This window comes from Coturnix japonica, unplaced genomic scaffold (genome assembly GCF_054131305.1).
Source record: "Coturnix japonica strain WE unplaced genomic scaffold, WE-NBRP24 Scf054, whole genome shotgun sequence".
Lineage (NCBI taxonomy): Eukaryota > Metazoa > Chordata > Aves > Galliformes > Phasianidae > Coturnix > Coturnix japonica.
In genome coordinates this window covers 876,802-889,210 of record NW_028188957.1, presented here as the reverse complement: position 1 = coordinate 889,210, position 12,409 = coordinate 876,802, and the positions used below count along the sequence as shown (strand labels likewise).

At 63.3% G+C, this 12,409-nt stretch overlaps 1 protein-coding gene across 4 annotated transcripts in view; it reads right to left on the bottom strand.

Annotated features, from left to right (window-relative positions):
* DGAT1 (diacylglycerol O-acyltransferase 1) overlaps nucleotides 1–12,409 on the bottom strand; it is a 90,604-nt gene that overhangs the window by 58,439 nt on the left and 19,756 nt on the right. For all 4 annotated transcript variants that reach the window (XR_014941028.1, XM_085533141.1, XM_085533142.1 and 1 more), the window contains exons 3-4: nucleotides 5,719–5,759; nucleotides 3,536–3,621 (exon numbers count right to left, since the gene is read on the bottom strand). Coding sequence is in view for 3 of the 4 variants with exons in the window: in XM_085533141.1 (XP_085389267.1) it covers nucleotides 3,536–3,621; nucleotides 5,719–5,759 (127 nt within the window). In the remaining variant the exon portion in view is untranslated. The remainder of the gene's footprint in view (nucleotides 1–3,535; nucleotides 3,622–5,718; nucleotides 5,760–12,409) is intronic.

The following is a 12,409-nucleotide window of genomic DNA, read 5'->3' as shown; positions in this document are numbered from 1 at the left end:
CCAGCCCCACACTGGGAGCCCCCCAGCCCTGCCCCACATTGGGACCCCCAGCCCCACACTGGGACCCCCAGCCCCACCCCAGCCCCACACTGGGAGCCCCCCAGCCCTGCCCCCCATTGGGACCCCCACCCCACACTGAGACCCCCAGCCCCACATTGGGACCCCCAGCCCCACACTGGGAGCCCCCCAGCTCCACAACACTGGGAGCCCCCCAGCTCCACACTGGGACCCCCAGCCCCACACTGGGACCCTCAGCCCCACCCCAGACCCACAGTGGGAGCCCCCCAGCCCTGCCCCACATTTGGACCCCCACCCCACAATGAGACCCCCAGCCCCATATTGGGACCCCCCCCCCACCCCACACTGGGACCCCCAGACGCACATTGTGACCCCCAGCCCCACCCCAGCCCCACACTGGGAGCCCCCCAGCCCTGCCCCCCATTGGGACCCCCACCCCACCCTGGGACCCCCCCACCCCACACTGAGACCCCAGCCCCACATTGGGACCCCCAGCCCAGCCCTGCCCCACACTGGGACCCCCAGCCCCTCCTCTGCCCCACACTGGGACCCCCACCCCACCTCTGTCCCACATTAGGACCCCCAGCCCCACCCTAGCCCCACACTGAGACCCCAGCCCCACATTGGGACCCCAGCCCCACATTGAGACCCCCAGCCCCACCCCAACCCCACATTGGGACCCCCACCCCACACTGGGACCCCCACCCCACACTGAGACCCCAGCCCCACCCCTGCCCCACATTGAGACCCCCACCCCACACTAGGACTCCCAGGCCCCCCCATCGTACATTGGGATCCCCCCCACCCCACACTGAGGCCCCAGCCCCACATTGGGACCCCCAGCCCAGCCCTGCCCCACACTGGGAACCCCCACCCCACCCCACCTCTGCCCCACATTAGGACCCCCAGCCCCACCCCAGCCCCACACTGAGACCCCAGCCCCACATTGGGACCCCAACCCCACATTGAGACCCCCAGCCCCACCCCAGCCCCACCCCAGCCCCACAATGGTACCCCCACCCAACACTGGGACCCTCACCCCACACTGAGACCTTCAGCCCCACCCCTGCCCCACATTTGGGCCTCTAGCCTCATATTGGGACCCCCAGCCCCACACTGGGACCCCCACCCCAGCCCTGCCCCACAGTGGGACCCCCAGCCCCTCCTCTGCCCCACACTGGGACCCCCACCCCACCTCTGTCCCACATTAGGACCCCCAGCCCCACCCTAGCCCCACACTGAGACCCCAGCCCCACATTGGGACCCCCAGCCCAGCCCTGCCCCACACTGGGAACCCCCACCCCACCCCACCTCTGTCCCACATTAGGACCCCCAGCCCCACCCCAGCCCCACACTGAGACCCCAGCCCCACATTGGGACCCCAGCCCCACATTGAGACCCCCAGCCCCACCCCAGCCCCACAATGGTACCCCCACCCAACACTGGGACCCCCACCCCACACTGAGACCTTCAGCCCCATCCCTGCCCCACATTGAGACCCCCATCCCACACTAGGACTCCCAGGCCTCCCCACTGTACATTGGGACCCCCCCCACCCCACACTGAGACCCCAGCCCCACATTGGGACCCCCAGCCCAGCCCTGCCCCACACTGGGAACCCCCACCCCACCCCACCTCTGTCCCACATTAGGACCCCCAGCCCCACCCTAGCCCCACACTGAGACCCCAGCCCCACATTGGGACCCCAGCCCCACACTGAGGCCCCCAGCCCCACCCCAGCCCCACAATGGTACCCCCACCCAACACTGGGACCCCCACCCCACACTGAGACCCCAGCCCCACCCCTGCCCCACATTGAGACCCCCATCCCACACTAGGACTCCCAGGCCTCCCCACTGTACATTGGGACCCCCCCCACCCCACACTGAGACCCCAGCCCCACATTGGGACCCCCAGCCCAGCCCTGCCCCACACTGGGACCCCCACCCCACCCCACCTCTGTCCCACATTAGGACCCCCAGCCCCACCCTAGCCCCACACTGAGACCCCAGCCCCACATTGGGACCCCAGCCCCACATTGAGACCCCCAGCCCCACCCCAGCCCCACAATGGTACCCCCACCCAACACTGGGACCCCCACCCCACACTGAGACCTTCAGCCCCACCCCTGCCCCACATTTGGGCCTCTAGCCTCATATTGGGACCCCCAGCCCCACACTGGGACCCCCACCCCAGCCCTGCCCCACAGTGGGACCCCCAGCCCCTCCTCTGCCCCACACTGAGACCCCCCCCCCCACCTCTGCCCCACATTAGGACCCCCACCCCACCCCAGCCCCCAGCCCCACATTGAGACCCCCAGCCCCAACCCAGCCCCACAATGGTAACCCCCACCCAACACTGGGACCCCCACCCCACACTGAGACCTTCAGCCCCACCCCTGCCCCACATTTGGGCCTCTAGCCCCATATTGGGACCCCCAGCCCCACACTGGGACCCCCACCCCACCCCAGCCCCACATTAGGACCCCCAGCCCCTCCTCTGCCCCACATTAGGACCCCCAGCCCCACCCCAGCCCCACATTAGGACCCCCAGCCCCACCTCTGCCCCACACTGAGACCCCCCCCCCCACCTCTGCCCCACATTAGGACCCCCAGCACCACCCCAGCCCCACACTGAGACCCCAGCCCCACATTGAGGCCCCCAGCCCCACCCCAGCCCCACAATGGTACCCCCACCCAACACTGGGACCCCCACCCCACACTGAGACCCCAGCCCCACCCCTGCCCCACATTGAGACCCCCATCCCACACTAGGACTCCCAGGCCTCCCCACTGTACATTGGGACCCCCCCCACCCCACACTGAGACCCCAGCCCCACATTGGGACCCCCAGCCCAGCCCTGCCCCACACTGGGAACCCCCACCCCACCCCACCTCTGTCCCACATTAGGACCCCCAGCCCCACCCCAGCCCCACACTGAGACCCCAGCCCCACATTGGGACCCCAGCCCCACATTGAGACCCCCAGCCCCAACCCCAGCCCCACAATGGTACCCCCACCCAACACTGGGACCCCCACCCCACACTGAGACCTTCAGCCCCACCCCTGCCCCACATTTGGGCCTCTAGCCCCATATTGGGACCCCCAGCCCCACACTGGGACCCCCACCCCAGCCCTGCCCCACAGTGGGACCCCCAGCCCCTCCTCTGCCCCACACTGAGACCCCCCCCCCAACCTCTGCCCCACATTAGGACCCCCACCCCACCCCAGCCCCACATTAGGACGCCCAGCCCCACCCCAGCCCCACACTGGGACCCCCAGCCCCTCCTCTGCCCCACATTGGGACCCCAGCCCCACCCCAGCCCCACACTGGGACCCCCAGCCCCTCCTCTGCCCCACATTGGGACCCCAGCCCCACCCCAGCCCCACACTGGGACCCCCAGCCCCTCCTCTGCCCCACATTAGGACCCCCAGCCCCACCTCTGCCCCACATTAGGACCCCCAGCCCCACCCCAGCCCCACATTAGGACCCCCAGCCCCATCCCCCCCCACTGACCGATGAGCAGACACGGTGCTGGCCAGCTGTAGGGGTCTTTGAGGAACAACGAGACCACCTGGATGGGGTCCACCAGGATCCCGTATCTATGGGGGGGGGGGGGGGGGGGCACCTTCAGGGTCACGTGACCTCAACAACATGGGGGGGGGGGACCCCCACTGCCCCCTCTCCACCTCCCTTCCCCCTCTCCCCCCCCCTCCCCTCCCTCCCCATGTCCCCCCTCCTCTCCCCCCCCATATTCCCCCCCTCTACCTCCCCTCTCCCCCCCCAATATCCCCCACCTCCCCATATTCCCCCCCTTTCCCCATATCCCCCCTCTCCCCCCTCCCCATATTCCCCCCCTTTCCCCATATCCCCCCCTCTCCCCCCTCCCCATATTCCCCCCTCTACCCCCCCCTCTTACCCCCCCATTCTACCCCCCTCTCCCCCCCCCCCCCACCACCCCCCCTCCCCATGTATCACCCCCATATCTCCCCCACTCCCCATATCCCCCCCCATATCCCCCCTCTATCCCCCTCCTCACGTCCCTCCCCCTCTACTCCCCCTCCCCCCCATATCCCCCACCTCTCCCACCCCATATCCCCCCCATAACCCCCCTCTACCCCCCCATCACCCCCTCCCCATAACCCCCCCTCTACCCCCCCATCCCCCCTCCTCTACCCCCCTCTACTCCCCTCTCCCCCCCCTCCCCCCCCATATCCTCCCTTCTACCCCCTCCCTCTCTCCCCCCTCCCCATATCCCCCTCTACCCCCCCATATCCCCCCCTTCCCATATCCCCCCCTCCCCCCTTCTCCCCTCCTCTCTCCCCCCCATATCCCTACCCCCCCCTCCCCATATTCCCCCCCCCTATCCCCCCCAGTATCCCCCCCTATCCCTCCTCTCCCCATATTCCCCCCCATCTCCCCCCCCTCCCCATATCCCCCCCCATCCCCCCTTACCCCCCTCTTTCCCCCCCTCCCCATATCCCCCACCCTCTATCCCCCCTCTCCCCCCCATATCCCCCTCCCTACCCTCCCTCCCCCTCTCTCCATATCCCCCCACCTCCCACCCCATATCAAGCCCCTTTCTACCCCCCCATATCCCCCCCTCTCCCCGTATCCCTCCCCTCTCTCCCCCCCCTCCCCATATCCGCCCTTTACCCCCCTCTCCCCATATTTCCCCTCCTCCCCACCCCCTCCCCCCTCTCTACCCCCTCCCCATATCCCACACCTCTCCCCCCCCTCCCCATATACCCTCCCCTCTCCCCCCCTCCCCCCCTCCCCATATCCCCCCTCTACCCCCCCTCCTCATGTCCCTCCCCCTCTACTCCCCCCTCCCCCCCATATCCCCCACCTCTCCCCCCACATATCCCCTCCCTCTACCCCCCTGTACCCCCCTCCCCCCCTCCCCCTTTTCCCCCACCCTCCCCATATCCCCCCCATCTACCCCCCCTGCCCCCTCCCCATATCCCCCTCTACCCCCCCCAAAATCCCCCCTCCCCATATTCCCCACTCTAACCCCCCCATATCTCCCCCCTGTATCCCCCCTCCCCATATACCCCCCCTCCCCATATCCCCCCTCTCCCCTCTCCCTCTCTCCCCCCTTCTCCCCCCCTCTCTCCCCCCCTCCCCATATCCCCCCCTCCCCCTCCTCTACCCCCCCTCCCTCCCCTCTCCCCCACTTCCCCATATCCCCAACTCTACCTCCCCATATCCCCCCCCTCTCCCCCCATATCTCCCCCATATCCCCCCTCTACTCCCCCTCTTTCCCCCACCCATATTCCCCCCCCTCTCCCTCCCTCCCCATATCACCCCCCTCTCTCCCCCCCCATATCCCCTCCCTTCTCCCCCCTACCCCCTTCTCCCCTCCCCTCTCCATATCCCCCCTCTACCCCCCTTCCCCCCTCCCCTCCCCCCCCCCCCCCCATATCCCCCACCTCTCCCCCCCCATACCCTCCTCCTCTACCCCCCCTCTTTCCCCTCCCATATCCCCACCCCATATCCCCCCCTCTCCTCCCCCCTCCCCTCCCCCCCCATATCCCCCCCTCTACCCCCCACTATATCCCCCACTCTACCCTCCCTTATATCCCCCCCTCCCCCTCCAACCCCTCCCCCCCCAACCCTAACCCCTCTTCCCTCCCCTCCCCCCTTCTCCCCCTCTCCCCCCCCATTAATTCCCCCCTAATTACCCATCAATTACTCACTTAATGAGGTTCTCCAGGAACAGCCTTGCATTGCTCAATACCTGGAGGGGGGGGGGAATAGAAAAAAAGGGGGGGGGGGGTCACAAAGGTCGGTGCCGTCACCCCATAGAGGCACCCAAAGGACCCCCCCCCCCCCCCCCATAGGGTGCCAAAGGGCGGCAGTTCATTGCGACACCAGCCACGTCTGTGGGCAAAGGGACAAAGGGGGGAGGGGGGGGGGGTGAGTCACACTATGGGGCCACCAACACCCCCCACCCCAACCTCATATGGTGACACCCTAAAATGGGACCCCAGTGTCCCCTCCCCCCTCACAATGACACCCATAATGTCATTCCCCCCCCCCCATAGTGACACCCTATTATGTCCCCCCCCCCACTGATGGTGACACCCTAAAATGGGACCCCAAATGTCCCCTCCCCCCCCCATAGTGACACCCATAATGTCCCTTCCCCCCTCCACCCCCCCCAAATGACACCCATAATGTCCCCCCCCCCACCCATAGTGTCACCCTATAATGTCCCCTCCCCCCCCCATAGTAACACCCCAAATGACCCCCCCACCCATTGTAACACCCTATAATGTGACCCCAAAATGTCCCCCCCAACACCCATAATGTCCCCTCCTCAACCCCAAACCCCCCCCAAATGACACCCATTATGTCCCCTCCCCCCCACTCATGGTGACACCCTAAAGTGTGACCCCAAAATGTCCCCCCCCATAGTGACACCCATAATGTCCCCCCCCCACCCCAAAATGACACCCTATAATGTCCCCTCCCCCCCCATAGTAACACCCCAAATGACCCCCCCACCCATTGTAACACCCTAAAATGGGACCCCAAAATGTCCCCCCCCATAGTGACACCCATGTCCCTTCCCCCCCCACCCCCCCAAATGACACCCATAAGGTCCCCTCCCCCCCCCCATAGTGACACCCTATTATGTCCCCTCCCCCCCCCATAGTGACACCCTATTATGTCCCCCCCCCCCACTGATGGTGACACCCTATAATGTGACCCCAAATGTCCCCTCCCCCCCCATAGTGACACCCATAATGTCCCCCCCCATAGTGACACCCATAATGTCCCTTCCCCCCTCCACCCCCCCCAAATGACACCCATAATGTCCCCCCCCCACCCATAGTGTCACCCTATAATGTCCCCTCCCCCCCCCATAGTAACACCCCAAATGACCCCCCCACCCATTGTAACACCCTAAAATGTGACCCCAAAATGTCCCCCCCCATAGTGACACCCATAATGTCCCCTCCCCCCCCCATAGTGACACCCATAATGTCCCTTCCCCCCCCACCCCCCCAAATGACACCCATAAGGTCCCCTCCCCCCCCCATAGTGACACCCTATTATGTCCCCTCCCCCCCCACCCATGGTGACACCCTAAAGTGTGACCCCAAAATGTCCCCCCCCATAGTGACACCCCAAAGTGTCCCACCCCAAAGTGTCACCCCAAATGTCCCCTCCCCCCCACCTCCATATGGTGACACCCTAAAATGGGACCCGAAAATGTCCCCCCCCCATAGTGACACCCATAATGTCCCTTCCCCCCCACCCCCCCAAATGACACCCATAAGGTCCCCTCCCCCCCCCCATAGTGACACCCTATTATGTCCCCTCCCCCCCCCCCATAGTGACACCCATAAGGTCCCCTCCCCCCCCCATAGTGACACCCTATTATGTCCCCTCCCCCCCACTGATGGTGACACCCTAAAGTGTGACCCCAAATGTCCCCTCCCCCCCCATAGCGACACCCCAAAATGTCCCCACCCCATAGTGACACCCATAAGGTCCCCTCCCCCCACCCCAAAGTGACACCCTATTATGTCCCCTCCCCCCCCATAGTGTCACCCCAAATGACCCCCCCACCCATTGTAACACCCTAAAATGGGACCCCAAATGTCCCCGCCCCCCCCCCCAGTGACACCCCAAATGACCCCTCCCCCCCACTGATGGTGACACCCTATAATGTGACCCCAAATGTCCCCCCCCATAGTGACACCCATAATGTCCCCTCCCCCCACCCCAAAATGACACCCATAATGTCCCCTCCCCCCCCATAGTGACACCCTATAATGTCCCCTCCCCCCCCCATAGTAACACCCCAAATGACCCCCCCACCCATTGTAACACCCTATAATGTGACCCCAAAATGTCCCCCCCAACACCCATAATGTCCCCTCCTCAACCCCAAACCCCCCCCAAATGACACCCATAATGTCCCCCCCCCCCACCCATAGTGTCACCCCAAATGTCCCCTCCCCCCCACTGATGGTGAGACCCTAAAGTGTGACCCCAAAATGTCCCCCCCCATAGTGACACCCATAATGTCCCCTCCCCCCACCCCAAAGTGACACCCTATAATGTCCCCTCCCCCCCCCATAGTAACACCCCAAATGACCCCCCCACCCATTGTAACACCCTATAATGTGACCCCAAAATGTCCCCCCCAACACCCATAATGTCCCCTCCTCAACCCCAAACCCCCCCCAAATGACACCCATAATGTCCCCCCCCCCCACCCATAGTGTCACCCCAAATGTCCCCTCCCCCCCACTGATGGTGACACCCTAAAGTGTGACCCCAAAATGTCCCCCCCCATAGTGACACCCATAATGTCCCCTCCCCCCCCCCCATAGTGACACCCCAAATGTCCCCTCCCCCCCACTAATGGTGACACCCTATAATGTGACCCCAAATGTCCCCTCCCCCCCCATAGCGACACCCCAAAATGTCCCCCCCCCATAGTGACACCCATAATGTCCCTTCCCCCCCCACCCCCCCAAATGACACCCATAAGGTCCCCTCCCCCCCCCCATAATGTCATCCCAAATGTCCCCTCCCCCCACTGATGGTGACACCCTAAAGTGTGACCCCAAAATGTCCCCCCCCATAGTGACACCCATAATGTCCCCTCCCCCCACCCCAAAGTGACACCCTATAATGTCCCCTCCCCCCCCATAGTAACACCCCAAATGACCCCCCCCACCCATTGTAACACCCTAAAATGTGACCCCAAAATGTCCCCCTCAACACCCATAATGTCCCCTCCTCAACCCCAAACCCCCCCCAAATGACACCCATTATGTCCCCTCCCCACCCCCATAGTGACACCCTATTATGTCCCCTCCCCCACTGATGGTGACACCCTAAAATGTGACCCCAAATGTCCCCTCCCCCCCCCCATAGTGACACCCATAATGTCCCCCCCCCATAGTGACACCCATAATGTCCCCTCCCCCCACCCCAAAGTGACACCCTATTATGTCCCCCCCCACCCATAGTGTCACCCCAAATGTCCCATCCCCCCCACTGATGGTGACACCCTAAAGTGTGACCCCAAAATGTCCCCCCCCATAGTGACACCCATAATGTCCCCTCCCCCCACCCCAAAGTGACACCCTATAATGTCCCCTCCCCCCCCCATAGTAACACCCCAATTGACCCCCCCACCCATTGTAACACCCTAAAATGTGACCCCAAAATGTCCCCCCCCATAGTGACACCCATGTCCCTTCCCCCCCCACCCCCCCAAATGACACCCATAAGGTCCCCTCCCCCCCCCCATAGTGACACCCATAAGGTCCCCTCCCCCCCCCATAGTGACACCCTATTATGTCCCCTCCCCCCCACTGATGGTGACACCCTATAATGTGACCCCAAATGTCCCCCCCCATAGTGACACCCATAATGTCCCCCCCCATAGTGACACCCATGTCCCTTCCCCCCTCCACCCCCCCCAAATGACACCCATAATGTCCCCTCCCCCCCCCATAGTGTCACCCCAAATGTCCCCTCCCCCCCACTGATGGTGACACCCTAAAGTGTGACCCCAAAATGTCCCCCCCCATAGTGACACCCATAATGTCCCCCCCCCACCCCAAAATGACACCCTATAATGTCCCCTCCCCCCCCATAGTAACACCCCAAATGACCCCCCCCACCCATTGTAACACCCTAAAATGTGACCCCAAAATGTCCCCCCCCATAGTGACACCCATGTCCCTTCCCCCCCCACCCCCCCAAATGACACCCATAAGGTCCCCTCCCCCCCCCCATAGTGACACCCCAAATGTCCCCTCCCCCCCATAGTGACACCCATAATGTCCCTTCCCCCCCCACCCCCAAATGACACCCATAATGTCCCCTCCCCCCCCCCATAGTGACACCCTATTATGTCCCCCCCCCCACTGATGGTGACACCCTAAAATGGGACCCCAAATGTCCCCTCCCCCCCCCATAGTGACACCCATAATGTCCCCCCCCATAGTGACACCCATAATGTCCCTCCCCATAGTGACACCCATAATGTCCCCTCCCCACCCCAAAGTGACACCCTATTATGTCCCCTCCCCCCCCATAGTAACACCCCAAATGACCCCCCCACCCATTGTAACACCCTAAAATGTGACCCCAAAATGTCCCCCCCCCATAGTGACACCCATGTCCCTTCCCCCCCCACCCCCCCAAATGACACCCATAAGGTCCCCTCCCCCCCCCCATAGTGACACCCCAAATGTCCCCTCCCCCCCATAGTGACACCCATAATGTCCCTTCCCCCCCCACCCCCCCAAATGACACCCATAATGTCCCCTCCCCCCCCCATAGTGACACCCTATTATGTCCCCTCCCCCCCACTAATGGTGACACCCTAAAATGTGACCCCAAATGTCCCCCCCCCCCCCATAGTGACACCCCAAAATGTCCCCCCCCCATAGTGACACCCATAATGTCCCCTCCCCCCACCCCAAAGTGACACCCATAATGTCCCCTCCCCCCCCCATAGTGACACCCTATAATGTCCCCTCCCCCCCCACTAATGGTGACACCCTAAAGTGTGACCCCAAATGTCCCCTCCCCCCCCATAGCGACACCCCAAAATGTCCCCCCCCATAGTGACACCCATCATGTCCCTTTCCCCCTCCACCCCCCCAAATGACACCCTATAATGTCCCCTCCCCCCCCTAGTAACACCCCAAATGACCCCCCCACCCATTGTAACACCCTAAAGTGTGACCCCAAAATGTCCCCCCCCATAGTGACACCCATAATGTCCCCTCCCCCCCCCCATAGTGACACCCTATTATGTCCCCTCCCCCCACTGATGGTGACACCCTATAATGTGACCCCAAATGTCCCCTCCCCATAGTGACACCCATAATGTCCCCCCCCATAGTGACACCCATAATGTCCCCCCCCCCCCATAGTGACACCCTATTATGTCCCCTCCCCCCCCATAGTAACACCCCAAATGACACCCCCACCCATTGTAACACCCTAAAATGGGACCCCAAAATGTCCCCCCCCATAGTGACACCCATAATGTCCCTTCCCCCCCCACCCCAAAATGACACCCATAAGGTCCCCTCCCCCCACCCCATAGTGTCACCCCAAATGTCCCCTCCCCCCCACTGATGGTGACACCCTAAAGTGTGACCCCAAATGTCCCCTCCCCCCCCCATAGTGACACCCCAAAATGTCCCCCCCCATAGTGACACCCATAATGTCCCCACCCCCCCGCACCCCCCCATAATGACACCCTAAATGTCCCCTCCCCCCACCCCAAAGTGACACCCCAAAGTGTCCCCCCCCATATTGACACCCATAATGTCCCCTATGTCCCCCCCTCCCCCCGCCCCCCCACCATGGTGACACCCCAAATGTCCCCTCCTGCCCCACAATGACACCCTATAATGTCCCCTCCCCCACCCCACCCATGGTGACACCCTAAAATGTGACCCCAAATGTCCCCCCCCCCCATAGTGACACCCATAATGTCCCCTCCCCCCCCAAAGGTGACACCCCAAATGTCCCCTATGTCTCCTCACCCCCCCCAACCCAACACCCCAAATGTCCCCCCCCCATAGTGACACCCATAATGTCCCCTCCTCCCCCATAGTGACACCCATAATGTCCCCCCCCCATAGTGACACCCATAATGTCCCCTCCTCCCCCATAGTGACACCCATAATGTCCCCCCCCCATAGTGACACCCATTATGTCCCCTCCTCAACCCCAAACCACCCCCATAGTGACACCCATAATGTCCCCTCCCCCCACCCCAGTGACACCCTATAATGTCCCCTCCCCCCCCATAGTGACACCCATAATGTCTCCCCCCCACAGTGACACCCCAATGTCACCCCCCCCCATAGTGACACCCCAAATGTCCCCAACCCCCCAAGTGTCCCCTCCCCCCCCATACTGACACCCCAAAGTGTCCCCTCCCCCCATAGTAACACCCAATATGTTCCCCCCCCCCCCCCCAGCAATGCCACCATCATGGGTTGGGGTCACCCCCCCCTCCACCCCAGGTCACCCTAAAGATGGGGTCACCCTATATCCCCTCTGTGTCACCCTATGGGACACCTCTGTGTCACCCTAAAGATGGGGTCACCCTATGGGACACCTCTGTGTCACCCTATAGGACACCTCTGTGTCACCCTATGGGACACCCCAGGTCACCCTAAAGATGGGGTCACCCTAAATCCCCTGTGTCACCCTATGGGACACCCCTGGTCACCCTAAAGATGGGGTCACCCTAAATCCCCAGTGTCACCCTATGGGACACCCCTGTGTCACCCTATGGGACACCTCTGTGTCACCCTAAAGATGGGGTCACCCTATGGGACACCTCTGTGTCACCCTATGGGACACCCCAGGTCACCCTAAAGATGG